This window comes from Selaginella moellendorffii, unplaced genomic scaffold (genome assembly GCF_000143415.4).
Source record: "Selaginella moellendorffii unplaced genomic scaffold, v1.0 SELMOscaffold_61, whole genome shotgun sequence".
Taxonomy (NCBI): Eukaryota; Viridiplantae; Streptophyta; class Lycopodiopsida; order Selaginellales; family Selaginellaceae; genus Selaginella; species Selaginella moellendorffii.
Genome location: NW_003314322.1, coordinates 485,287 through 509,891, shown reverse-complemented (window position 1 = coordinate 509,891; position 24,605 = coordinate 485,287). Strand labels below are relative to the sequence as shown.

The window sequence follows — 24,605 nt, the reverse complement described above, 5'->3', positions numbered from 1 at the left end:
ATGCGCATGCATGCATGCATGCATTTTCAAGTTAAAGCTTTAGGGCACAGAAAAAGGTGGTGGATGGAGAGGGAGGGAGTGGGTCAGTCGCACCAGCACGCACCCCAATCCCTGGATCAGTCACGCGCGTCTCGGCTGCCACCACTCAACTTCAAGTAGGTGAAAACAAAAGGCGGGAGAAAACATTAAAATCTGGGCGATCGAAAATGCCAAGCCCAGCTGCAGCAAGAGAAGTAAAAAAGGTGGCAGAGCAGAGGCTTCCCACCCGTACGCCCTAGCAACATGCCGTACCCACGGTACTGGTCCGCCCTACATCTCCCATTGGCGCGGGCCGGAAGCATATACCCCCAACGCGTCGGGATGTGGACCGTCGGATGCGCAGGTCCTCACACTCTCTCACAAACGCAAAGCTCCGATTAGGGGGGCCATGGAGAAGGGGGGCCATCAATTGCGGCGCCTCCACCTGCTGCTCGCGCTCGCGGGTTGGGGATGGGGATGGACAGCGCAAGCATTGCCGTCAAACAGGAGCGCGCTGCTCCTGGCCCAGCGGATCAACGAACGCGAGGGCCCGTTTCTAGGTCTGGTTGTGCCCACGAGCTTCGAGATGGATGCCATTCGCCAGCAAACCATCTTCGCCCCGCACCCCTACATTCCCTGGCTCGACCTCGCCGGTGAGTTTGCTCGCTCTCAACCTCTATAGGCAAGACTAAAGTCCCATTCCTTTTACTCAGGGCGACGCTTCCACATTGGAACAATTCAAGGTCACAAAGTCGTTCTTGTGCAGTCTGCCTCGGCAATGGTAAGCATCAAACAGAAGCAATCGATATAATCGGTGGTGGTGTTTTCTTCTTAGCTCAATGCAGCGATCACCACGCAGCAACTGCTCGACTTTTTCGATATCAACGGAGTGCTTCACTACGGCATTGCTGGAAGCGCAAATGATTCCCTGACCATCGGAGACATAAGCATTCCAAAATACTGGGCTCACACAGCCTTGTGGAATTGGGAGGTAACGTCTACGTCATGTCATGCGTTCATGCTGCTTGTCTCTCTTTTTTTGTTATTTTCCTCTTGTGTTTCCCGTGGTCTCTGTTTGATCGTTTCTTTTTTCAGAAGTTTAGTAACGGATCGGGTCACCTCTTGTCATCAGGACCAAACGGAGATTTCACGCAGGATCTGGGACACCTCCACTTCAGCGACTTCGCGTACCCAAACAATGGCCACCGCCAGAATCTACTCACCAGCGTCTGGATTCAACCCGAAGACGTCTTGAAAGTCAGCGGGACTCCCGAAGTGCGCAGCCGAGCGTTTTGGGTAAGAGTGGACAAGCGTTTCTACAAAGCCGCGAAAACTCTCGAGGCAAGTACCTAGTGAATTTCATGGAAGAATTTCGTAAGCGACCATCCTTCCACCCTCGTAAACGCAGGGTATGGAGCTCACGTCGTGCTTCAATGCGACAACATGCCTGAGCATTAGACCCAAAGTCGTGGTGGGTCTCAGGGGAGCCAGCTCCAACGTCTTCGTCGACAACGCTGCGTATCGACAGTTCATGTTCCAAACCTTCCGAGTCTCCTCGGTAGACATGGAATCTGCTGCTGTAGCTCTGGTGAGTTGACTTACTCTGGATTTCCCACCGGGTTCTTACAAAAGTTCTCTCGCCTCTCGCCTTGCCCAGGTTTGCTACTCCAACGAGGTGCCCTTCATCGTCATAAGGTCCATATCGGATTCAGCCGGGAACTCGGAAGGAGCAAACGAGGTGTCGGCGTTCAAGAACCTCGCGTCGCTCAACGCTGTCAAGGTCCTCACGCAGTTTCTCAAGGCCCTGCCCAAGCAAGATTCGCCCCACGACCAGGGAATGATTCTCATGTAGAAAAGATGCTCTAGGTACTTGGAATTTTAAAGACGTTGTCAACGGTCACTTTTCCTGCCTAGGGTTTTCTTTCTGTAGCCTCTGCTAGGGCTGCGAGAGCGATGGCGACGAAATTGACGTCCGTCCTGAAGCCGCGCAAGAAGGGCATGTCTCCGCAAAAGAAGAAGAAGAAGATCATCCTGTCCGACGCTGATCAGGCTATCGGCGCCAGCGAGAAGCGAGTCGCGAGAGCTCTGGTGTACCCCAGCGCGAGCTCAACAGGTAAGCACAGGCGAGAGCCGCCGCGCTACCCACTATCTCAATAGAAATTGAGATTATTGTGTGTCTTAGATGTTGCGGAGGATGAGGACGATGTGGAGGAAATGCTGCGGCAATTCGATCTGGACGCCAAGTTTGGCCCCTGTGTGGGGTTGTCGCGGATAGAACGGTGGGAGAGAGCCCAGCGCCATGGCCTGTGCCCGCCCCAAAACATCAGGGATGTTTTGGAGCGCGTGGGTGGCGAGCCAAACTGTCTCTGGGAAGGCAGGGTTTAGGCTTTGCTTCAATGCCTCGGTTTGAAGCTCGTCGTCGTAAGATATATGTAGTGTACGTACTTTGGTGACTAAACTGTTTGCACGTGAACTTGGAAAGCTCCTCTCGCTTTTTCGTTTGTTTTTTGGTTTCCTTTCAAGTTCGCTCCTTTCTTTTTCTTTCTTGTTTTTTGTTTGCTAACGACAGATGCTTTCTGGTCGCTGGCAACGGCTGCATTGATCAATCTGGCAATCTTCCTCCTTCATGTGAGGGCCAGGCACGCTCGCTCCAGCAGCAAATCACATGTGATTTCTCTGTAGCAATCTCTCGTCTCATTCAAACAAACACAATCTCACTCGGTTTCTTTTTCCTCGGCTTCTGCAGGTTGGGAAAGGTTACTGGTTGAAGGCTGCGCAGTTTATCCGGATGTTGCCTTGTGAAGCCGACTTGACGCCGATGCTGCCCAGCTTTTGCATCGCGGAGGCGAACGCCGCGAAGAATTGCTCCTGCGACGCCGCAAACCTGTTCACCAGAGGCTTCGTCTGGGGGTCGTTAAACAGGGCCTGGTCGGTGCTCAACAAACCCAGTCCCTTTTGCAAGTTTTGGTAGTAGACGTTGTCGAACTTCTTGGATGTTGTTACGTCCAAGTTGGCGACGATGGTTGGATCCACGTTGCGGGGACAGGCCAGCCTCAAGTTGGCGGCATACAGCGGATTCATGGTGGGATCAATGCGGGACGTATTCTTCCAGTTGTAGATGCGGTCGTTGAACTCTTTGCAATGCGCAAAGCCGGCGGTATGTGCTCCTGCACCCACCCCGAGACATTCGGCAAGCAAGCTTCCCAATTGATCGATCCAGGCAAAGAATCCTATTCAGAGTGCTACTTACCGGCCAGTGCAACCATTTCTTCGGTGGTGAATCCTTTGGACGAGAAGAGATGCATGAGCTCCGAAACTGTGTTCTTGGACGAAGGCAGGTTGCCGGGGACTCTGGCAGCATACGACGTGTAGCTGTCTTTGCGGCCTTTCTTCACCGGCCAGAAGGGGCCTCCAATCTGCAAAACCAAGCCTCAGCTTCCTTCTGCCCCTGTGGAGGACGACAACGTACCATTCCAATCAGGTCTCTCGACGCAATTGCGAGAATGTCGGCACACGAGACTGTCCTCGGGCATCTGTTCTCGACAGCCTGCTTGGCTCGCATAACGGCGTCGAAACCATCGCCCGGAAGTGAGAGGTTGATGTCGAAATCCTTCTCGGCTTTGTTGCGGGAGGTGGAGGCGGCGAGGACGGAAGCATCACAACCCTGGAGGGGGGAAGGAAAGGTATGTACATTGAGCTTGTGAGCTGAATTCTTCTTACCTGGACCATGCAGTCATGAAAGAAGATGCGCAATGTCCCAGCGGCTGCCACGGGCGCCTCCCTGAACTTCTGGACCATGACTTGGTGGACAATCTTCTCCACGTCTGGACAGGAGCGCTTGTAGTAGTCCACACTCAGGAATTGCTGCTGCTGCCGCTGCTGGTTTTGCGTTTGATTTTGCAGCTGAACCCCAGTGGCACTCTGTGCTGCTTCGTGCAAAACCAGCAGCATTACCAGGAAGAGATGCAAAAGCCGAGCTGCGTCCATCGCTCAACGATTTCGTCGCAGCAGGGGAGAGGAGAGGACCATTTAAATATAAATGGGGGTTTTCTCGGCTATTCGTGAAGGAGCCGGGGTGGCTCGGCTAAGGTAGGTGAATTGAAGTATAAACTCTGCCTAAAGTTTTTCTTTTCCCCGCTCTTCGATGTTGACAACCGCTCCTGTTTTGGATTTATATCCCCCAGACAGGAAGGATGCATTTCAACGCTCAATTTTACCATGAAGGTCTGTTTCAATTAATGGCTTGTCTTTTTTTTTTTAAAGCTTTTCTCGCTTCGAAGTTCAAGAAATTAGCTTGCTTTGAAGTCACTTGAAGGGCTCATGGTTGGTTTACCAACTGAGCAAACGACTTGGATCTTTAGAGCAGCTCTCGCTACGTTTCGTCACAGCAAGCAAGCGAGCGAGAGCCAGCGAGCGAGCCAGTTTGTGATCGATGAGAGGTGGGTCTGATTGCAACGGGACAATTACGAGCGTAATGCGTGGTATTGTTTGGAATCTAGCCAGCGATGGTGTGTATGTCAAGACAAAAGGAAAAGAAGAAAAAAGCCTTTGCAGCGTAGTACCTTGTCCTCCAAAGTTTCTTGTGCTTAAAAGACAAGGCATGGTTATCAACGGTCTTGTCAGCTGAATTAGGGCAAGCGGAGGGAAGGGATGAATGCGTCCACGGATCCATCGCCTTTGGGCACCCCTCGTGTACCGTCCAGCCGCCATGCCCGGCCCTCCTCCTCCAACAGCCCTTTGCGCCCGTCTTCGGCCAGGAGCCTCGTCAAGGGGCGCCCCGCCACACCAGGTCTGCTTACACGTTCTTGGATCGTTTACACCTTGTTTCCGACCAGGCTCTCCGAGCATCAACACCGATGTCAAGGTAGAGTCTCGGCCTATCACGCAGCAAGGGATGATAAGCATGCGATCCTCTTTTCAAGGTTGGTCCCTTGTATCTTTGGTAACATTGATTTACATCTTTGTCTGAGGCTCTAGGCCCTGGCCGACAAATTCTCGACCGGTCCTACTACGTAGGGAAATTGCGCTCCAAGAAGCAAGAGCTGCAGCAAGAGATCGAGCGAATGGTGGAGGAGGTTGAGCAACTGGAGAAGGAGAGGTTCGCCAGTGTGCATGTCGGGCAGAAGTAAGGACTTTGGAACTGTAAGGACCAATTCTTACGAGACCTTGCAGGCAGAAAGCTCTAGCGGAGGAAGTGCAGGGACTGAAGCTGCAGCTGCTCGACTATACTGTAGTCATGGAAAAGGTTAGCGCAAACCGGAGGCTTCATGTGGTATGTAACTTGTTGAAGCAGGTAAATGCAGGAATGGAGCCCGATGAACTGAGGGAGGAGCTCGAGGCTCTGAAAGAGAGAAACGCAAAAGAAACAAAAAAAGTGGACAAGCTTTTTCTGGAGAGAACGCTGTGAGCCTCTTCGTGTACAAATCATTCTGCAAAACTGATTCGACGATCAGGAAAGAGAGGGAAGGTAAGGAGCTCCATGACAAAGCGCAAGGTTTGGATGTTGAAATCGAGCACAAGATCGCGGAGGAGGTGTGGTTCTTTAGGCGATGTCTCGGAATTTATTGTCTCCGTTTTAGCCTTGCAGGCACCGGAAGCAAAGGTGCAGTACGTGGAACTCCAGCAAGAGTACAGGAAACTGGAGACAGAAGTGGAGAGACTGCAATCACTTATTGGCGAGATCGGCACGTCAAATGAAGAGTTGGAACAGGCGAGTTGTGGATTTGCTATTTGCTGATTGATGCTCAAGATCTATATATATTTCCAGAATGTTTTCAAGTCCAATCCTACAAAGCAGAAGCTTGTCATGCTGACTGACCAGCTTTTAACTGTCGAGGGAGAGCTTGAGAAATTGAGGATGGAAAACCCGTCGATCAAGCTAACGGCTGAGGAGGCCAAGGAAGCGCTCCTGTCCAAGGTAACGTGACACCCGTCTTGCTTTCATGCGTGCCTCAAGTTGCAAGCTTTGAATGAGCAGATTAGGCAGGATAATCTGGAGATCATCAAAGCGGAAGAGAAAAGCCAAGTACTTGAGAGCGAAATACACTTTCACGAAGGGAAAATTGCCGAAGCAGAACGGTCCATTTCAGAACTAAAAGGTGGCTTTTTTTTTCTTTTTTAACTATCTTATATCGCATTTATTTTTGTTTATGGTCCAGGCGGAAGGATTGAGAAATTCCTAGAAATGCAACAGAAAGAACGGAAGATGCAAAACTATATCGAAAACTTTGATAGCCTCCGAGAAGAGCAGGAAAACCGGACATTTGAAGCTCAGCAAAAAATCTGTGAGCTGCTACATCTGATTAGTCAGGTCTGTTTTGTTCCATATTTTCTTTGAAGAAAAACTCCCCATTTTACAGGGAATAGTGGCAGCAGAGAGCTACAAGGCATCAAAAACAAATCACGAGAAGAAGTTTGAAGATGTTGAGAACTACAAAAGAGGTAACTAAGATGTCGGTGATGAGCATCTATTTCCTTTGTGATGCAGAGCTGGAGTTTCATCGCGGGGAATTGAAGCAGCTGGACGATTTAGAAGCCAGAACCGAGACGGACATATCATGCACAAAGCAGGCCATCAGTTTGCTCGAAAACGAGATGGAAGATTTCAAACGCCTCGATGGGAGCAGATCCCAGTGTGATGCGAAATGCGCGGTAAGTGGACGTGGAGTGTTCTTCTGTTGCTAGACTTAACATGATAGCGTGTACGACGCGAGCAGAAATTAGAAGCCGAGAAGCAGAAGATCGAGGAGAAGAAGGCATTTCTCCAGGAGCAAGTGAGGGAGCAAGTCGAGAAGCTCGAGGCTTTCAGCCAGATTTTGGATGACAGCGATCTGCATAGGAACCTGGAGGACTTGAAGACGAGGTTCCACGCGTTACAAAGCAGCAACCAAGTGCTCCAGGAAGGTTGTCTCCAAAAGTAGAAGACGATCTGTGACCAGTTTCACACCTCTTTGTTCTTGCAGAAGTTGAGACCAAGGAGCGAGAGCTAAACTACGGCCTTGTGCTGGAGAACATACGGTTCATGGTCTCGCAGCTCAACAGCGAGATCAAAAATAGCCAGATGCAAAGCTATTGATACTTCGCAAACTTTCACCAAAGGCCTGGAAAGGAAATATTAATTTAAACAGTGAATGAATCGATATCTAGGGTTCTTAGTTTTCCTTGTTTGTGGCAATGGCGGAGGCTCAGGTGAATGGAGCCGCAGCAACGGCGCCAGCAGCGGCGCCGCCATCGTCAGCAGCTCCGGCAGCGCCGCCAGTGGCAGCGGGCGACGACAAGGGCGACAATTGGCGATTCATCCCGCCGCAGTCCGTGAGGGAAGATCAAGTCCAGAATGCTGTCAATTTCCTCTCCCATCCCAAGGTGAAGAACTCCCCCGTTGTCTACAGGCGATCGTTTCTTGAGCGCAAAGGCCTGACCAGAGAAGAAATCGATGAGGCATTTCGGCGAGTCCCGGTATATATGTGCTTGTTCCATGCCTCTCTTGATACTGAGAGCTTCTTTCCAGGATCCACCGTCTACTACTTCCGCTGCTCCCGTTCCAGCAGCTCCAACGGCGGGCCCTGTTACTGCTGTGGCATTGCCCGCACAGACTGCTGCTGTGGCTGTGGTTCCAAGAAAGGGTGCTCGATGGACACAAGTGGTTTTGGCTATTGGGGTGCTTAGTGCGGCTGGAGCAGGAGCAGCAGTCGTGACAAAGGTTTCTTTTTTTCCCCGTGTTGGCGCTTGACACCTTCTTTGTTCTTGCAGACTTATTTGTTTCCAAGAATGAAAGCTTGGCTGCGTCGTATTGTTCTTGACGAGGAAAGCTCAGAGCAGAAGAAGTCAAGACTGGACGTGGAGGCATCCAAGGCTTCTGCCGCGTTAACTGCTGCCACTACGGAAATGGCTGCGCTTGTGAGGGAACTCGTGAGCTCCAGACACGAAGGTTGCGCTTCTTGATTGATTATTGAGAGTGTACTCAAGCCGGTTTGTTCACAGAACGTCGGTACTTTGACACTGTTGTCAAGTCCATGGAGGCGCAAACGCGGGAAATCAAGCTGCGGCTTGACACATTGATCCAACTCCAGAAGAAAGGAAATATCACTTCCAGCGAAACCAATGTCTATAAAGGTCTGCTCGTCCTTTTTCTTGGTGTCTCTTTCTGATGCATCTTCTCGTTTTCATCTGCAGCACAAGTACCAAGAGACGCAAAGGTTTGTGTTTCTGTACATTCTTTTCATTCACAGATTTCTTTACCTTCAGGATTCTACTGGAGTGGCTTTTGAGCCTGCAAGGCCTTCCTCTGCTCCCTACAGTTTTGATCCCGACAGGTTTGCTCCATCGGCTAAATACTCTGAGGTACAGCTGAATAGTTCTAGCTCTATTTTCCTGATTTCTTACGTGAAAATTTTTAGATCTTGGCCATGGTCGAGCGGGGTGAAAAGCCACCAGGCATACGGGTAAATGTTTTATTTTATTTTTCTTTTGTGGAGCGAAGCCGAACAATCTTTCTTTCTGTCAGGATGTGAATGATAAACCTCCAAATCCCACTCAGCCGGCATCTAACTCCATGTTGCAGCCTAAGACCAAGGTAAGGCGTCACACCTCCTTTTGTTTCTTGTTTACTACGGTCTTCTTCTGGTGCAGCCGTGGGAGAGTCATGTACCGTCAGAAAACGGTGCAAGCGCCCAACCATGGTGGAGACAGAGGGATGGAGACGCCAAAATAACAGAGAACTCAGTGAAAATTGTGGAAATGGAGGACCAGGACACGGTTAGCAGTGATGGTGCTTTTAGTGCATCTCCACAGATTGAGACCGCAGGCAGGGCATGGGTTCCTCCACCCGTTCCAAAGACAATTCTACCGGGAGTTGATGCTGCAATCAGACATAAGTCTCCGAGTCCAGTTTCTTATCCGAGCTACGACAATGTGCATAGCAACGGGACTAGCACTGACAATGCGGAGGGCTCGTCCAGTTCAGAGATCAGAGAGAGCACGTCTGAAGTTACAGTGGAAGAAGCAGAGTGACAGGAATTGCTTAGGTGGTGACATTAGCTAATTAGTCAGCTCTCTAGCTATAATCAAGGTCCACAACCTTACCTTATCCAGAGGAGCTAGGATCTATGGCGGACTCCTGGAGCTCTGGAGCTGTGCTTTTACCAGCCGCGCCGGACTCAAATTGGTGGGACAGGAAGGCATTCTCCGGAGCAGTGGTCGCGAAGTGTGAGAAGAACAGCTGCTACAGGATGTACTACTATGGACGGGCAAGGGACGAGTGGAACTTTGGTGTCAAGCCTTTCAACGTTTTCCTGCCAACGGGCCGCATCGGGATGGCTACAAGCGAAGATGGTTACAGGTTCGAGCGAGCCAAAGGCCCGCTGTACGAAGGAGCCGTGATGGATCCGTCAGATGATCCGTCGGCGTTCGACGCGGTGCATATCGGCGTCGGGGACGTGATCCGTCACAACGACAGGTGGTGGATGTTCTACTTTGGAGCAGGCATGGAGGAAGTGGCACTGTTTGGGAGCGTGCGGAGGGGTGTGAAGCTCCAGAGTGGGGTCGCAACGTCGGACGATGGACTGAACTTCGAGAGGATTGAGAAGCCGGTGCTATGCGTCGGGAAAGAGGGAGAGTGGGATCAAAACGGGGCATCGTGGCCGAGAGTTCTTCCTCCCCGGACAGCAGGAGATAAGTGGCTCATGAGCTACCACACGCGAGAGAACGGAGGCCACAACAACATGGGCTTCTTCTCGGCTGGAGTTGCGACCTCGGACGATGGCCTGTTGTGGCACAAGCAGGGAAAGGTGCTGGAGTGTGGCAAGCCCGGTTCGTGGGACGAAGGTGGCGTGTCCGTGCGGCATGTCTTGAGGATCGGAGACGAGTTCGTCATGTTCTACGAGGGATCCAACTATCAGTACGAGTTTGCGATCGGGCTGGCGACGTCGGAGGATGGTTTAGTGTGGAGGAGAGACGAGCAGTGCGGAGACGAGCCCGGGGGTCCGATCTTGAGAGCTCGGCGAGGGGAGGAGGTGTGGGACAATTGGATCGTTGCTACTCCCTATGTGGTGAAGATGGAAGATGGGAGCTTGAGAATGTATTATCTGGGGGTGGGGAAGAAGGAGGGCGAGGAGCAGCAGCAGCAGGGGATTGGACTGGCGCTGAGCGATGGCGATTTTAGAACTTGGAAGAGATACTGTGTCCCTTTTGAAAAGTTTGGATCATAAAGGAAACGAGAGACTTAAAGTCGAGTTTAGGGTTCCTGGTTCTTCGCTGCGAAGGCGACGATGGCGTTCAAGCAGCGATTGCACGAGGGCATGAAAAGTTTCGTGGAGCGAATAACCAGTCCTCGCACGGTCTCGGCATTCGTCGAGAAAGGCGTGCTGACTCCCGCGGAATTCGTCCAGGCCGGTGACAATCTCGTCGCCAAGTGCCCTACCTGGTCCTGGTATGATACGCTACCTAAAGTCCCTTGTTTACCTATTTTCTTCCTCCTCTTTCTCGCAGGGAGAGTGGCGACCCTTCCAAACAGAAGGGACATTTGCCGAAGGACAAGCAGTTTTTGATCACTAGGAATGGTAATGCCTTTGAGAAGCTTTTGGATAGAGTTTTCATTCTTTTTTTCCTTTTTAGTTCCATGCCTGCGACGAGCGGCCGCGTTTGAAGAGGAATACGCAGCTGCTGGTGGGGAAGTTTTGCTCGATGGAGAAGACGGGGAAGGCTGGCTAGCGACTCACGGAGCTCCTGGGGGTATGCTGTTTCGTTTCTAGCTCAAGTTTTGATTGCCAAGTTCCAGGACCTCTTAAGGACGACGATGACACAGTTCCATCCATGGACATGGCGGACACAGAAGACAGACCTCAGATCCTGATCTCTGACGATACATACGTAAATCACGAGGATGATGTTCCGGATATGTCCGATTTTGATAGCTCCGATAACCTTGTGACGCGGGACGAGGTATTCACTTTGGAAAATTCCTTCTCTCTCTTTTTTTTTGTCAAATTCAGTTCATTACGCAGACTGCAGTACATGCACCCTATCTAATAGCTCATGAGCCGGATGATAACAATATCCTGCGTACTCGGACCTACGATATAAGCATCACGTAAGCTAACGTTCTAGAGTTTCAAGTTCAGTCCTTTTAAGGTACTCACTACAGGTATGACCAGTACTTCCAAGTTCCAAGAGTATGGCTAACTGGATATGACGAGGTAATTAAGCATTTTCGTCTGTGTTACATACAGTTTGCTGACATGCTGACATAACTTTGAACTCACAGTCTCGAATGCTTTTGGATCCCGAGCTCGTCTTTGAAGATGTCAGTCAAGATCATGCTCGACAGACTGTAAGTTGGAGAACGATGGGATTTTTATTGGAACTGATATTGGCATACAGGTTACAATTGAGGACCATCCACACATGGCTGGGAAGCATGCATCAGTTCATCCTTGCCGCCATGCCCCGGTTATGAAAAAGATCATCGCCATTTTGTTGTCACGAGGAGTGGAACCCGAAGTTGATAAGTATGATTTCCCTGCTTGGCTTGTTGACAGTGGACATTCTTGCGCAGGTACCTTTTTCTGTTCCTCAAGTTCATGGCGTCGGTCATTCCAACAATCGAGTACGACTATACGATGGAGTTCACGGTTGGAGCGTCATGAGGTACATAAAACCGGTACATTATCGGCGAGATAATGTTCTGTACAGTTTACACCTAGATAAATACCAAGACAGCGCATTCTTTAGAAGTTTCCGGTATCACGACGGCGTTTCTTTGGTAGGCACCTAGCGGCTGCGAGTCAACACGGGGAACACGACTGCGAGCAACGCATTCGCATAGCTACTAGCAAGAGTCAAGTGAGTAGCAGGACAAAGTTATGGCTGTAGGGTCCCATGTAGCGTCCAAAAGGACGATTGAGGAGGATGGCGGCTTTGCTCTGCTTCAGCTTCAAGGTACCAAGTTTGAAATTTTCTTGCCTCGTGGGGTTTCTCTTGTCTCAGAGGCTCCATTGCAGGATGTCGGTTCTTTAGAAATGCTACCAGTACTCTGCTGCTCTGTGTCGGATGATTCGGCCAATATCTCCGATGCAACTTGCGCGAACTACATCAAGAAAGTGCTTTGCTCGGTATGTGGATTGCTTCTTCTCACTGCTTGACTTGAGCTTTCGCTTTGCATGGGTAGAAATGCGACTCCTTCGCTGCTGAAAGGAGAGTGCGATCCGTCCCCCTGCTTTTGCTACTGAGCTTATCAAACAAGCGTAAGGAACCTGGTTACCGAAGGAGGAAATGATGGCTTTGTCTGCAACCTGGTAGTCACATGAATCATTACTGGGCATAACTACATGCCAGCCTGAATCTTGCACAGCATACAAAAAACTCATCAATCAAATAAGCTTCATCTTGGTCTTGGCCTTGCTACATCTCCTTGATTGCTCACCTGAATCCTGCCCCTAGCATGTGGTCTTGGCCTCCCAAACTCTTCAGCCACAAGCTGCTTTCTTCCTAAATTCTTACTGAGAGAGTTTGCTATGTAATGTCTTCATCTGGGTTGTGTTGAAATCTCTCAATTTCCAACTTTCTCATCTCTGGCCAAGGTGGTTACCCACGGCGTGGCAAGTGGCTTGCAAGGCGCCCATGACTGTCTCGGATGGCTGGCCAGTGGCCGTGGCTGTGCTCGCCATGGCACTCCTGCACGCCCTGCAAACAAAACCTGGACAGATGTGGTGACGAGGCTGGAGGGCGCCGCAAAAGAAGGGCCACGCTATATGTACCTCATGACGCTCCTACTGGGAACTCCATTGTGTAATCGTCCTCAATTGTTGGAATGACCGACGCCACGAACAGACCAAGCAGGGAAAACATAAAAGGGGGTTCTGTGACAACAAAATCGCGATGGGATGAAGCTTCCCAGCCATGTGTGGATGGTCCTCAATTGTAAATGTCCAAGAGAAGAATGACTTGTCCATCTAAAACTAAGAAGACGATGTCGATATATTTATTTCTGGCGTGATAAACTTTGATCCTGAGCTCTTCTTCGAAGATGTCAGTCAACATCATGCCCGTCGCACGATGAGCTTTTCACTAATTCCTGTCACTCTGCTTCGTCCACTGCAACACTGTAGAGAGGGCTACGAGAGGTCAGCTTGTGTCTGCATCGAAGGGCAGCCGCATTGCTCGAGAGAAAGAGTGGAGGATCGCCTTTCCAATCGATTTTAAATATCTCCAAGGTTCTTGCTAGAAGTTGCAAGAACAAAAAGGAAGAAAAATACAAACATGACACTAAAACATAAAGCAGAGCTGAAAAGGATACAGACCAAGTTGCCCCTACGTACCAGATATCATACCTTACCTAGATGTCCGTTCGCCTGCCTGTTCGCCTGCAGTTCTTCATCACGTCTTGCTTTCCCCAGCAATCGCTTCCTATCAACTTCCGCTATCAACTTCTCAGGACTAAGTGGATCACATGCCTTCTCGAGCAGGGCAACGTCTCTGGCAGTAGCTTCATACCACTCTTGGGACAAAACCTCCGTAATCAGGGCACCGCCAAAGCCAACCAGCTTAACATGCAGCTTCCCAGCCTCGTCGACTTTGCTCACAACCTTGGACGTGTTGATGTCGCGGATGGCAATCCCACGCTTGTGGATCGCGCGCAAGCACTCCATCGCCTGCTTCAGAGTCTCCCCCTCGTCACTTAAGATGAACTTCGAAGGATTGGAGCACTGCTCGAGCTCGCTGAAACCACCGTCGGTCATCATAACGAAGACGAACATCGCCCCCTTGAGGAACCCCCACGACAGAAGCTTGGGAACCGCAGAGCCCTGTACGTTCTTGAGCCTCGTGTAGCAGTCCACCTCCTTAGCAAGCTTGGCGAGACCGAGATTGATACCAGCCTTGAACTGGCTTGTCAAGTCCCTGATCTTCACCACCACGTCTTGTCCAGCATACTTCGCTCGAACAGCAAACACCGTCTGGTTAGCGTTGCCATCGCGATGCAGCGGTAGCGTATCCACTTGCCTCAGATCTTCGAACTTGAATCCATCGTCCGTGACTGCCTTGTCGACGATCTTGCGTGGATCGATGTTGCTCAGCTTGCACACGAGCTCCAAGATCTCAAGGACGGGAGAGAAGTCGAACTTGGGCAGCACGCTCCTCACGCCCGTCAGCGGTGGCAGTCCTTCCTTCCTCGCCACCTCCACTGCGAAGCCGAGCGCCATGAGCGGATTGTTCATGGCGGGCGACGAGACCAGGAGCTCATTCGCCGTAGCCCTCTTGCACAGCCACGACGAGTTGAGATTCGTGAGCACCCCAAAGCGAGCTCCCGTGATCTCCATGTAATTCACGAGCCTGTCTTGCACCAGGTCCAGCTTGTCGGGCAAGTTGAAGAAGTCGAGCAAGAAGAGTAGGACTGGAGTGGCGACGCCCCGGCGGAACAAGCATCCTTCCGGCCTCGCAATGGTGCCTGACTCGAAAGATCCAAAGATTTCCTCGTGGTTGTCGCGGAAAAGACCTACCATTTGCGAGAGGTAGTTCCAGTAATAGATCGTGAAGAAGGAGTAGAGAGGGGGTCGATCGGGCAGCTGACCATACCAAGACTGGATGTCCGCTTCGATATCCCACCTCCCTACACTATAGCCGCCACGATGCATCAAGTCGCCAAGCGGTGCTAGTGGCCCCATAATCAACAACTTCTTGACAGGGTCGGGAACCTTGGGATACGGCATCGTCATGGCGTGCTTGAGAGGTACCAGGGGAAGCCGCGCATGGAAGGTAAGCAGTGGATGCTCCTTTTCCTCCACCATTGTCGAAAACCAAGAACCCTGAGTCTTTCTGCTTTTTTAAGAACTGAGGCGTTGGAAACTAGCTTTGAGGGCCCCTTGTGTTTTTGTAGCAGCATGCCGGTTAGATTACAAAATATAATACATTTAAGACATTTTATAAAACTGATTTTGGAGTATTTTCTCATAACTAATTGGATAATTTGGATCTCTTAAATACAGTACAAATAGAAAATCCATAAAAAGAAAATTTTAAAATGCATTGTGAAGTTTAAGTGTATAATTACAATGCCATATACTAATATTAGCGTAATGGGATTTTGGTAACTGTTAGCAATCTGAACCACTCACTTTTATATATAAGGTAAGATTTTTGGGTTAATTTAGATGTATATTTTCTATATTCCCTTTTCATATTCCATGCACTCACATTGGTGGAAATAAGGGGTAACTTTGATTGTCCTTAAGAAGTGTTTGGATTTGGGATTTTGATTTAAATTTTGCTTTTTGCATCGTCTAAATTTAACTTTTTCCATTTCCTTTCTTTTGTTCTTTTCTTTTAAGATTTTGGTTTACATCTAACTTTTTGCATTGTTTAAATTTCCCTTTCCTTCTAGCTTTTTTTCATTTTTCCTCTTTTTCATTGGTAGATTAGCAATTTCCTCCTTTGACTCTGGAGCAGCAGTTGATACAATTGTTTGATGCTATGTGATTGCAATTGAACAACTAAACTCAGTTGATGGTGGCATTCATGGCACGTGGTACAACTTCTTTTGCTGTTGGTGCCAATCTTTGCGTTTCACCAGAATTCTTTCGCGGGAATCCCGAGGATGATGTGTATCATTGGTTCAATCACTTCACGGTGATTGCCACATATCATGCTTGATGTGAGTTTCCCTCATGTGCGTGAGTTTGCCACATGTCTTTAAGGGATGGCATTGCAGTGGTACAATGGTTTGAGTGCAGCCACTCATGGGGATTGGAGTGTTCTCCTGGACATTTTCAAACGTGCATTTGGACATGCTGACGATTGTGATGATGCCTTCCAACAATTGCATCATCTTTGTCAAGGGCCATTTGAGTCGATGATGCAATTTGGCATTTGCTTCTGAAGCCTCTTGCTTTGGGCAGAGCCAAATATGTCGGAGTGGATCAAGCTAGGAATGTTATGGCCAGCACTTCGTCAAGATTTTGTCATACATGCATTTGCTCTTGCCACTCTTGACGATGCTCTTCATTTAGCACAACATTATGAGACATCGCCTCTTCCACTTCTTATAGCACATCCTTCAACTCCACTTCTTATGGGTGATGGTCTTGTTCCAATGGAGGTTGATGCTGCTGCTGCTCAAGTCTAATGACAAGGGCGAGGCCGTGGTCATGGCTGTGATGTTCATTGCTGGGCGTGTGATAAAGTTAGTCACACTTATTAACATTGTCGATGTTTTCCAGATTGGCAGCCACCATTTCCTAGGTGGACACCTTAGCGTCAACAATGTCCTGTTGGTGCTACTGCAGTGGAAGGTTTGGACACTGAGATGCATTTGAGAAACGAGGAGTCACATGAGTAACGGAGGGATCTTGTGCGAATAAGTTAGTGACCCCTCCATATTTCTTTTGGGAGTATTATTGTCGCGAATGTGACTTTGGGTATTGAAAGTTACCTGTCGACTAGTCCTTACGGACACTCTTACCTTACTGCCACGATGGCAGGAGGTCGGTATTACTGGTTCCCTTTATCAACCCTTCTTGTTCAAGTGTTAGTTTACTGGGCTTAGCATCTGTACTTAGCCAGATGGACATAAGGTAGGAACTCCTATGTGTTTCTAGCTGAGCATACTCGGCCTGGCTCTTAGTTCTCTTTTGCTCTGTCTTGCACTAGCTTGACAAGAACCCTCACGTATTGATTGGTCCCTCAATATCGCTACATGATAGCTTACCGTGTTTGCTAAACATGCTCGCTATCATGCCCTTAGCGTTGGTCTCATTTCGGTCCCAAATGCTATTTATGGAAAGTGCCCAGATTTGCTCATTTGGCATATCTACGGAATGTAGAGATCGGCCTGAACACAATGGTGTTCGTCCGTGTCTAAATTCGCAATCTAGCGCCATTCCATATTTAGTAAGTTTCGAGCTTGTCCCAGAGACTAACTCTTGATACTAAGGGAGGCTTGGGCGTGTTCCTCAAGGGGGGGGGGGGGGGTAGGTCGGGCATGGCCGACCAACCTAAGGCATAGTTTAGCTTCCGCTTGCATGCCTGTCCTTGTTCTGCGTCCGGCTTGGGTCTAAGCCCAAGTTCCACACCATGCTAGCTGGTGGAGTACCCATGTCCTCGCGTTAGGCCACCGGTATGCCGAAATAGTGCCAGACTTTGTTTGGCTCCGTTTTGCTTGTTGGTCCTAGCATTGGGATGCTGATTATTCTAGGACTATTCCAAGTCGCTCCGGGCTCCTGTCCCTTTGCTCCTTGGGCTTTATGCTCGGGAGTTGCTCCATAGTTCGGTTCCGTCACTCCTTGGCTTCGTGCTTGGGAGTTTGGCACCGTTCCTTTGTTCAGTGGCCCAAGGCCTTGAACCTCAAGTTCCTACTGACACGTGGCATGGACACATGGCATCTGTCACGTGGCACAAAGAGGGTTAGGTTCCACTTTGTGGTGTTATCCTATGGTAAATCACCATAGGATAAAGGGTCAAAACCACGTGCGCTACAATTATCAAGGGGTTCACTCGGCACCAGTTCATCCAGTATTTACTTTCTAAGCTCGTTTTTATAACAAGAGGTCTCCTATTATTCTCTCTGTGTTGGTTGATACAGGTTTTTGCTTGACTTGTTGCTGTGAGACACAAAATCCCTAGGCCCAAAAGTGGAGCCAGAAGGGTGCCACGTGGTAGTGGCCGAAGCGAAAGCCAAACGAGTGTAACATGTTTGGACTAAAAGCTCCGACTTCAAAGGTCGAGAGCGGGAGTGGAACTCCCAACGAAGGGCTCAAAGAACAAGCATGAAGTGAGCAATAAGTGAAGCTCCAAAAAGATACCCAAAAGGACCAACAAATGACACGTGGAGGAGTTTGAGATGGACCCGAGTTGGAATCTGAGGTGGACCCAAAATGGAGTCTGAGATGAAGTCTGAGATGGACCCGAGTTGGAGTCCGAGGTGGACCCGAGATGGAGTCCAAGATGGACCCGAGATGGAGTCCGAGATGGACCTGAGTTGGAGTCCGAGATGGACCTGAGATGGAGTCCGAGATAGAGTCCGAGATGGAGTCTGAGATGGACTCGAGATGGAGTCCGAGATGGACCCCGAGATGGAGTCCGAGATGGAGTCCAAAATGGACCTTGAGATGGAGTCTGAGATAGACCCGAGATGGAGTCCGAGATGGAACCGAGACCGAGACTAAGTCCGAGTTCAAAACCAGGACCGAGACCGAGTCCGAGTCCGAGTTTGAGCCCGAGTCCGAGTTCGAATACTACTACAAGCTCCCAAAGCAATCGTCCCCTAGGGGGGGGGGGGGGGGCTGCAAGGGGTTCCAAAAGTATAGTAGGGAGAGTGTGGGGGTTGGAGCCTAGTGGAGCCAATTTGGCCAAGAAAGGCCAGTTTGGCCCAGGAAAGGCTAGTTTGGCCTAGGAAGGCCATACCCAATGTTGGGTGATGAACTGACCACTGGGAAGTCCAAGACTAGAGTGAATACGGACCAACAAGTGGGGTAGCTTGGTGAAGTGTTTAAGAGCTGGCTTTAGTTCCCCTGGGAGATCGACTAGTCGATGCTCCCAGTCCAAGCGTGGGTGGCACTACCTACTTGGATACCTGACGTGGCTCAATGGAACCTCGCTCTAAGCCCATGGCTAGAGCACCCAAAGGCGGAAGGCGAGGAGAGTACCCATGAGGCCCGCGTAGAGCCACGGTGTTCCAAACTGTTGTCCCAAAGGCCCAGACTGTGGAAAGGAGGAGGAGTAGTCCTCTGGTGTAGTGACCAAAGATATAGTCGGGTGGTGAGGTAGTCTCCGAGGACCATGGGACTTAGCGGTCGGACCTGTGGGCCTCGATCCAGTGACAGTGTTGGCAAACACGGCCATGGGCAGAAAGGGACTTGGTGGGGACCGGAAAAGGGGTATTGGGGAAGGCTAATCCCCATGTCTGTGGGCATCCTGAGGATGCTAAGGAGTGAATTTGGAATGATCACTCATGGACAGATGGCCCTGTCCTTGAGAAACGGGACTGTGATCCAGGTGGTGTTAGACCACCGGTGTGACCAAGATGAAGGGGCATGGCCTTAGTGTAACAGGCTGATATGTCGATGGTACCTTGGGGTGTCGATCACGGGATCGGAAACATAGTGCACTTGGGCCGAGTGCAAAGGTTGAGTGGCGGGGATGCCATTCTCGGGGCTAGCAAGCCCAAGTCCGAAATGGAACTTATGGAGGTTGTGAGTGAGACTCCTCCAAGTGGTCGGAGGTGTGGTTAAATGACTAAAATAGAATGGAAAATTTAGTCGCTTACAACTTGGTATCAGAGCTGTTCCTTAGTCCGACTCTTATTGGTGGCTAAGTATATCACCACTTGTATTGGAATTGGAAGGTCCTAGATATGGACCTATCCTCGAGAAGTAGCATGTCGAGAGGACATGGCTCTCCACTCAAGTTCATGAGTGAACTTGTGCACAATGTGGTGGATGGAAAAAGGGCCAGTAAGGGAACGACTTTGGGATCTTGGGAACAGTTTAAGGGTTTCCTCGTAGAGTTGAGGATGTGATCCAGATGAGCGTTTGACTTTGCAAACTGGCTCATATAGTTGTGGTAAACAACTATAGTTGGGATCACGAGGAAGATAGAGACTCCAAAACAATAAAGGAGTCACAAGATTACCTTTATATAGTTGAGGTTGGTGCTCATGAAGTTGAGATCATAATTAATGACCGTGGAAGGTCAAGTATGGAAGAGGACTCAAGTCCTTGAAATGGTAGCCGGGGCTACCTTTAATAAATGTTGGAACAACCCAAGGAGTTGGGGGTGTACTTAGAGATCAGTTGGTATTCTCATCACATGGACAAGTAATCCTAAGGGGCAATGCTTGGGATGATGCTCGACATGAGTTTCCCTCATGTGCATGAGTTTGCCACGTGTCTCTAAGGGATGCCATTGCAGTGGTACAATGGTTTGAGCACAGCCACTCATGGGGATTGGAGTGTTCTCCTAGACATTTTCAAATGTGCATTCGGACATGCTGACGATTGTGATGATGCCTTCCAACAATTGCATCATCTTTGTCAAGGGCCATTTGAGTCAATGATGCAATATGGAGTTTGCTTCTGAAGCCTCTTGCTTCGAGCGGAGCCAAATATGTCGGAGCGGTTCAAGCTAGGAATGTTATGGCCAGCACTTCGTCAAGATTTTGTCATGCATGCATTTGCTCTTGCCACTCTTGATGATGCTCTTCATTTGGCACAACGTTATAAGACATCGCCTTTTCCACTTCTTATAGCACGTCCTTCAACTCCACTTCTTATGGGTGATAGTCTTGTTCCAATGGAGGTTGATGTTGCTGCTGCTCGAGTCCAATGACAAGGGCAAGGCCGTGGTCATGGCTGTGATGTTCGTTGCTGAGCGTGTGATGAAGTTAGTCGCACTTATTAATATTGTCAGCGTTTTCCAGATTGGCAGCCACCATTTCCTGGGTGGACACCTTAGCGTCAATAACGTCCTGTTGGTGCTATTGCAGTGGAAAGTCTGGACACCGAGATGCATTTGAGAAACGAAGAGTCGCATAAGTAACGGAAGGACCTTGCGCGAATAAGTTAGTGACCCCTCCATATTTCTTTCGGGAGTATCATCAAGGGGTTCACTTGGCATTAGTTCATCCAGTATTTACTTTCCAAGCTCGTTTTTATAACAAGAGGTCTCCTATTATTCTCTCTGTGTTGGTTGATACAGGTTTTTGCTTGACTTGTTGCCACATGTTGCCGTCTACACTTGCATCATGCGGCGGAGCAAGTTTTCATTCTTTATGGCACACATGCATGTGCATGGGATGAGGCAGATTTAGTTGTGCATGTGGGCGATCTCGAGCTTGGGTTGTAGTTATTACAGGTGGTGCTGAATCAAGTTTTTGACCTCATCCTTGGTATAGATTGATTGTAATGCAATCATGCTAAATGTGACTTTGAGGTTTCTCCCCCTTGTCTCATACTTCTTTATATTTCATCTATTTCTCTCACTTCTGTACCTCTTCGTCCCTCTGCTTCTACCTCTACATCCATTACTTTTATCCCCCTATTATTTCCTCCTATGTTTCCGTCTTATTCTACTCTTCTCTTTTCTGACCTCTCCTACAATATTTGTGTTGTAGCGGTTGACTGGCTCATGAAAGAGTATGCCGATCTCTTTGAATTTGACATATCATCTGGAGCCAAGATTGCCACACATTATCCAATTCCAACCAGGGATGCTTGTCCAATCAAGGTTACTGTTCATCGTCGGTCACCTAAAGAGATCAAGATTTTACGTGCAAACGTCAAGGAGATGTTAGAGAAGGGTGTTATTTGAAAGTCGCAGAGTCTTTGGGCATGTGAACCTTATCTTGTGATAAAGCCTGATGGCAGTATTCGTTTTTGCATCCACTATCGTCCGTTAAACGAAGTGATGATCCTGGATGTGTACCCTCTTCTTCACACTGTTGATCTTTTGAATTGTCTGGGGTGAAGTTGTCAGTTCACCTTGAAGATCGTTTCTAATCGCATCCATCAAAGAGGAGTCCTAAGGGACCAGGGAAATTGCCATAACTTGAAGTTGATCAAGACCGAGGATAACCTGATCCTGTTGATCGAAGATAGGATTACTAGGCCTGAGATTGAGATAGGAGTGCTTTGAAAGAGCATTAGGAAGGCCCTGAAGCTTTCCAGGTTTGTACTTGATAATAAAGTCAAACCGACTTAGGAATTGTGCCCACCTTGCCTGATGACGGCTCAAAACTCAGAAAGTGGCAAAGTACTTGAGATTTTTGTGATCTGTCTAGACCGTTGTTTGATGGCTCGCCCCCTCAAAAAAATGACACCACTCTCCAAAGGAATCCACGATGGCAAGGAGCTCCTTGTCATGGATTTCGTAATTGATCTCCACAAGCTAGAATTTCCGAGAATGGAAAGCGACTGGATGAAATTCCTGATCCGCTCCGAGTTGAGACATCACAACACTAATGGCAAAGTCGGAGGCGTCCGCCTCGATGAAGAAAGGTTGTAAGGGATTAGCAGAGTAGAACTAAAAGCCGCCTTGACTGTGTCAAAGGTCTGCTAGGCAACAGCAGACTAAGAGAAGGGAACATCCTTGCGAGGGAGATGCGTGAGAGGAAGAACAATATCAGAGTAGAGATCAATGAATTTGCAGTAGAAGTTGGTGAAGCCAAGGAAAACCTAAATGTCTGACATTGATTGTGGAGGCTCCCATTCGAGAATAGTCTTGGCTTTGGCAGGATCCATCGTGATACCCTTAGAAGTGACAATGTACCCAAGGAACTCCATAGACTCATGATCAAAGGAACATTTCTCAAGCTTTGCATATATGCCATGTTCCTGCAACTTTACCAATATCTTGCGCACATGCTCATCGTGCTCCTCCTAAGTTTTTGAGTAGATGAGGATGACATCAAGGTAGATGATTACCATCTGATCAAGAAACTCTTGAAAGACGTCGTTTGCCATGTGTTGGAAAACTGTTAGAACATTTGTCAAGCCAAACAGCATGACAGTGTTCTCGAAGTGGTCATAGCGGGTTCGGAACGCAGTCTTCCATTCATCGCTAGACCGGATCTAGATCAAGTTGTATGCTCCACAGAGGTCGATCTTGGTGAAGAAGTGGGCACCGCCGAGGTGTTCCAACAGGTCTGATATCAGGGGCACCGGATAACGGTTCCGAATAGTCACCTTGTTCAAACCTTGGTAGTCGATGACTAGCCACAAACTCCCATCTTTCTTCTTAACAAAGAAGACAGGCGCTCCAGCCGGGGACTGCAAATGCTGAATGTACTCCGATGCAAGGTTCTCATCCACGTACTCTTTGAGGGCCTTAAGCTCGGACGGGGATAACCCGTAGACAGGCCACCATGGAGGTGATGCTTCTTCCTATAAATCAATGTGACAATCGTAAGGCCAATGAATAGGTAGTACACTAGCTTTTTTCTTGTCAAACACATCCCTAAAATCATGATACTTCTCAGGAAGACTGACAGGAGAAACATGCAAAGCAAAAAGGAAAACAGGTTTTCTATGAAGGCGTTCTTTCATAGTGATTGTGGAGATAGGAGGAGGCGTACGACTGAATGGAATGATGGGACAAGGATATTGTCCAGTGTAAGATGGAAGAAAGGGAAAAAAAGATTAATAGATAGGGAGCAAAGAGGGTGAAAACTTCGTATAGTCAGGAACAAAACCCCAATTTGAGTTTAGGGAATTTTTCCTGATTTAGACTCAATGAACAGTAGGGGAAAACATGGGAGATGGTGACGTGGGAGAGACAAGCTGTAATTCCTTCCAACAGATCTGAGGCTGGTGCAGTTGGAACCAAAGAAGGCCAAGCACCACAAAGGAGGACTTGCTGTTGATGATGTTGAAGGCGATATCGGTGACGGTGAATCCGATGTGTACTCAAATGGGCAACATTTCCCTAAGTCCAGATCCCGTATGGTAGGAGAAAGAGGAATGTGATGTTGGGCAGCAAAGTCTGTGTCCATGAAGCAGGAAGTTGTGCCCGAATCCAATAGCGCCAGAGCCTTGAGTCCTGATTGTCTGGTGAAAGAAAGGAGACATGGGATGCAGAAGTTGCGGGAATTGGTGGTGGCTTATATGAAAGGTGGTGAGGAGCTTGATAAAGAAGAAAAGTGATTTTTATTCGGGGAGTCCAAACAGATAGCTCCTACTCTATTTGGACAGGGTCATTTCCCAATTGCAACAGAGGTGAACCTTGAGGCAGAGTGAACTCGAGCAGTCGAGGAGGCTTCTTGGGATACACAGCTGCTTTGTGATTAGGATCAGCACAATAGAGGCAAAAATTATGAGATACTCGACATTGCTTTTTAGCAGGACTCAGCTTCCCTTTGATGAGTCGGGTAGTACCAGAAATATCCATCGGGACCGAAGCAGTAGTTTCAGAAGTATACCCCAAAGACTCAAGCTGGTATTCCTGAGTTTGGGACGGGAAAACGGTGGCACGGCGACTTTCCTGACGACGTTCAAAGAGACAATTGTCACATTGAACAACTTTGTTAATGGCGTCCGATAGGTCCGTGGGATCCTCTATGGTGAGCAATAAATGCTTGACACCATTCTGCAGACTCTACTCGGATAAATGGAAGAATTCTCATCAAATATTAATCCCACGACCTAGCATCGACAGCTCATGGCAATTGGGAAGGTAAACCCAGCTCCGTTGGTAATATTGGATTATGACTATATAGAAATTTATATGGTGAAGCACCAACAGAACTCTACACCCTTGTGACATATGTATACCGAAGAGATGGCAAATAACCATCCCAATTCGAATACTGAAAGTTTACGTACTTCACGATCATTCCTTTGAATGTCCGAACAAGCCGTTCCACCAAACCATCTAACTGTGGATGATAAACACTCGTGAAAGTGTGGCGTATCCCCAACCGAGATGTCAAAACATGAAATGCCTCAGCCATAAATCCGGGACCATTATCTGAAAGAATCAGCTCCAGACAAGAATGCTGGAACACCACTTGATTGAGGCACAAGGGTGCAGAGTTCTGTTGGTGCTTCACCATATAAACTCCTATGTAGGTATGATCCAATATTACCCACAGATTTAGGTTGTAGTGC

General features: G+C 48.8%; 7 protein-coding genes and 2 long non-coding RNA genes across 13 annotated transcripts; 7 read left to right on the top strand and 2 right to left on the bottom strand.

Annotated features, from left to right (window-relative positions):
• Positions 1 to 376: 376 nt before the first annotated feature.
• LOC9644920 (bark storage protein A) lies at positions 377 to 2,519 on the top strand. The gene is made up of 7 exons (XM_024689235.1): positions 377 to 671; positions 732 to 799; positions 854 to 1,009; positions 1,114 to 1,359; positions 1,427 to 1,606; positions 1,676 to 2,131; positions 2,201 to 2,519. The coding sequence occupies exons 1-6, from the start codon at positions 428 to 430 to the stop codon at positions 1,868 to 1,870; spliced, it is 1,089 nt and encodes a 362-aa protein (XP_024545003.1). The 5' UTR covers positions 377 to 427; the 3' UTR covers positions 1,871 to 2,131; positions 2,201 to 2,519.
• LOC112351410 (DNA polymerase delta subunit 4-like) lies at positions 1,972 to 2,403 on the top strand. The gene is made up of 2 exons (XM_024689298.1): positions 1,972 to 2,131; positions 2,201 to 2,403. Exons 1-2 carry the CDS (start codon positions 1,972 to 1,974, stop codon positions 2,401 to 2,403), a joined length of 363 nt encoding a protein of 120 aa, XP_024545066.1.
• Positions 2,520 to 2,591: 72 nt separating the features above from the next.
• On the bottom strand, positions 2,592 to 4,101 carry LOC9643889 (peroxidase 41). Its single transcript, XM_002984087.2, has 4 exons — positions 3,739 to 4,101; positions 3,488 to 3,682; positions 3,269 to 3,434; positions 2,592 to 3,185 (listed from the first exon to the last, which is right to left on the bottom strand). Exons 1-4 carry the CDS (start codon positions 4,003 to 4,005, stop codon positions 2,776 to 2,778), a joined length of 1,038 nt encoding a protein of 345 aa, XP_002984133.2. The 5' UTR covers positions 4,006 to 4,101; the 3' UTR covers positions 2,592 to 2,775.
• LOC112351398 lies at positions 4,041 to 4,576 on the top strand. The gene is made up of 2 exons (XR_002994092.1): positions 4,041 to 4,107; positions 4,203 to 4,576. It is a non-coding gene; the product is annotated as an uncharacterized LOC112351398 (long non-coding RNA).
• A 96-nt stretch (positions 4,577 to 4,672) lies between these two features.
• LOC112351409 (intraflagellar transport protein 74 homolog) lies at positions 4,673 to 7,093 on the top strand. The gene is made up of 8 exons (XM_024689297.1): positions 4,673 to 4,882; positions 4,989 to 5,143; positions 5,191 to 5,311; positions 5,606 to 5,728; positions 5,996 to 6,116; positions 6,506 to 6,669; positions 6,735 to 6,921; positions 6,981 to 7,093. The coding sequence occupies exons 1-8, from the start codon at positions 4,673 to 4,675 to the stop codon at positions 7,091 to 7,093; spliced, it is 1,194 nt and encodes a 397-aa protein (XP_024545065.1).
• Positions 7,094 to 7,158: 65 nt separating this feature from the next.
• LOC112351387 (peroxisomal membrane protein PEX14-like) lies at positions 7,159 to 9,103 on the top strand. Its single transcript, XM_024689219.1, has 9 exons — positions 7,159 to 7,473; positions 7,526 to 7,717; positions 7,768 to 7,945; positions 7,999 to 8,130; positions 8,191 to 8,213; positions 8,263 to 8,358; positions 8,415 to 8,459; positions 8,522 to 8,590; positions 8,647 to 9,103. The coding sequence occupies exons 1-9, from the start codon at positions 7,192 to 7,194 to the stop codon at positions 9,025 to 9,027; spliced, it is 1,398 nt and encodes a 465-aa protein (XP_024544987.1). The 5' UTR covers positions 7,159 to 7,191; the 3' UTR covers positions 9,028 to 9,103.
• Positions 9,104 to 9,122: 19 nt separating this feature from the next.
• On the top strand, positions 9,123 to 10,223 carry LOC112351408. The gene has a single exon (XM_024689296.1). The coding sequence runs from the start codon at positions 9,123 to 9,125 to the stop codon at positions 10,221 to 10,223; it is 1,101 nt and encodes a 366-aa protein (XP_024545064.1).
• Positions 10,224 to 10,265: 42 nt separating this feature from the next.
• On the top strand, positions 10,266 to 12,405 carry LOC9644919 (autophagy-related protein 3). Of its 5 annotated transcripts, none has more exons than XM_002984203.2 (10): positions 10,266 to 10,444; positions 10,504 to 10,574; positions 10,630 to 10,746; positions 10,793 to 10,956; positions 11,019 to 11,104; positions 11,159 to 11,210; positions 11,279 to 11,344; positions 11,395 to 11,522; positions 11,570 to 12,125; positions 12,182 to 12,405. In XM_002984203.2, the coding sequence occupies exons 1-9, from the start codon at positions 10,284 to 10,286 to the stop codon at positions 11,658 to 11,660; spliced, it is 936 nt and encodes a 311-aa protein (XP_002984249.1). In that variant the 5' UTR covers positions 10,266 to 10,283; the 3' UTR covers positions 11,661 to 12,125; positions 12,182 to 12,405. The 5 variants fall into 5 exon arrangements, with proteins under 5 accessions (XP_002984249.1, XP_024545007.1, XP_024545005.1 ...); XM_024689239.1 differs by having other exon boundaries at positions 11,007 to 11,104; XM_024689237.1 differs by having other exon boundaries at positions 11,007 to 11,104; positions 11,395 to 11,952; positions 12,015 to 12,125.
• LOC112351396 lies at positions 12,367 to 13,021 on the bottom strand. The gene is made up of 2 exons (XR_002994090.1): positions 12,771 to 13,021; positions 12,367 to 12,709 (listed from the first exon to the last, which is right to left on the bottom strand). It is a non-coding gene; the product is annotated as an uncharacterized LOC112351396 (long non-coding RNA).
• Between the last annotated feature and the right edge of the window lie 11,584 nt (positions 13,022 to 24,605).

What these genes read in the sequence shown, in the direction of transcription:
- LOC112351409 (XM_024689297.1), top strand. Translation starts at nt 4,673, where the DNA reads ATGCGTCCACGGATCCATCGCCTTTGGGCACCCCTCGTGTACCGTCCA. An exon ending in CAAATGAAGAGTTGGAACAG is followed by an intron (nt 5,729 to 5,995) that starts GCGAGTTGTGGA and finishes TTGAATGAGCAG; the next exon opens with ATTAGGCAGGATAATCTGGA. An exon ending in AGTGTGATGCGAAATGCGCG is followed by an intron (nt 6,670 to 6,734) that starts GTAAGTGGACGT and finishes CGACGCGAGCAG; the next exon opens with AAATTAGAAGCCGAGAAGCA.
- LOC112351410 (XM_024689298.1), top strand. Translation starts at nt 1,972, where the DNA reads ATGGCGACGAAATTGACGTCCGTCCTGAAGCCGCGCAAGAAGGGCATG. An exon ending in CCCCAGCGCGAGCTCAACAG is followed by an intron (nt 2,132 to 2,200) that starts GTAAGCACAGGC and finishes TGTGTGTCTTAG; the next exon opens with ATGTTGCGGAGGATGAGGAC.
- LOC9644919 (XM_024689237.1), top strand. Translation starts at nt 10,284, where the DNA reads ATGGCGTTCAAGCAGCGATTGCACGAGGGCATGAAAAGTTTCGTGGAG. An exon ending in ACCTTGTGACGCGGGACGAG is followed by an intron (nt 10,957 to 11,006) that starts GTATTCACTTTG and finishes TGTCAAATTCAG; the next exon opens with TTCATTACGCAGACTGCAGT. An exon ending in GGCTAACTGGATATGACGAG is followed by an intron (nt 11,211 to 11,278) that starts GTAATTAAGCAT and finishes TTGAACTCACAG; the next exon opens with TCTCGAATGCTTTTGGATCC.
- LOC9644920 (XM_024689235.1), top strand. Translation starts at nt 428, where the DNA reads ATGGAGAAGGGGGGCCATCAATTGCGGCGCCTCCACCTGCTGCTCGCG. An exon ending in CAGCCTTGTGGAATTGGGAG is followed by an intron (nt 1,010 to 1,113) that starts GTAACGTCTACG and finishes TTCTTTTTTCAG; the next exon opens with AAGTTTAGTAACGGATCGGG. An exon ending in AATCTGCTGCTGTAGCTCTG is followed by an intron (nt 1,607 to 1,675) that starts GTGAGTTGACTT and finishes CGCCTTGCCCAG; the next exon opens with GTTTGCTACTCCAACGAGGT.
- LOC112351408 (XM_024689296.1), top strand. Translation starts at nt 9,123, where the DNA reads ATGGCGGACTCCTGGAGCTCTGGAGCTGTGCTTTTACCAGCCGCGCCG.
- LOC112351387 (XM_024689219.1), top strand. Translation starts at nt 7,192, where the DNA reads ATGGCGGAGGCTCAGGTGAATGGAGCCGCAGCAACGGCGCCAGCAGCG. An exon ending in GAGCAGCAGTCGTGACAAAG is followed by an intron (nt 7,718 to 7,767) that starts GTTTCTTTTTTT and finishes TTGTTCTTGCAG; the next exon opens with ACTTATTTGTTTCCAAGAAT. An exon ending in CATCGGCTAAATACTCTGAG is followed by an intron (nt 8,359 to 8,414) that starts GTACAGCTGAAT and finishes GAAAATTTTTAG; the next exon opens with ATCTTGGCCATGGTCGAGCG.
- LOC9643889 (XM_002984087.2), bottom strand. Translation starts at nt 4,005, where the DNA reads ATGGACGCAGCTCGGCTTTTGCATCTCTTCCTGGTAATGCTGCTGGTT. An exon ending in TTCATGACTGCATGGTCCAG is followed by an intron (nt 3,683 to 3,738) that starts GTAAGAAGAATT and finishes TCCCCCCTCCAG; the next exon opens with GGTTGTGATGCTTCCGTCCT. An exon ending in AGAAATGGTTGCACTGGCCG is followed by an intron (nt 3,186 to 3,268) that starts GTAAGTAGCACT and finishes GGGTGGGTGCAG; the next exon opens with GAGCACATACCGCCGGCTTT.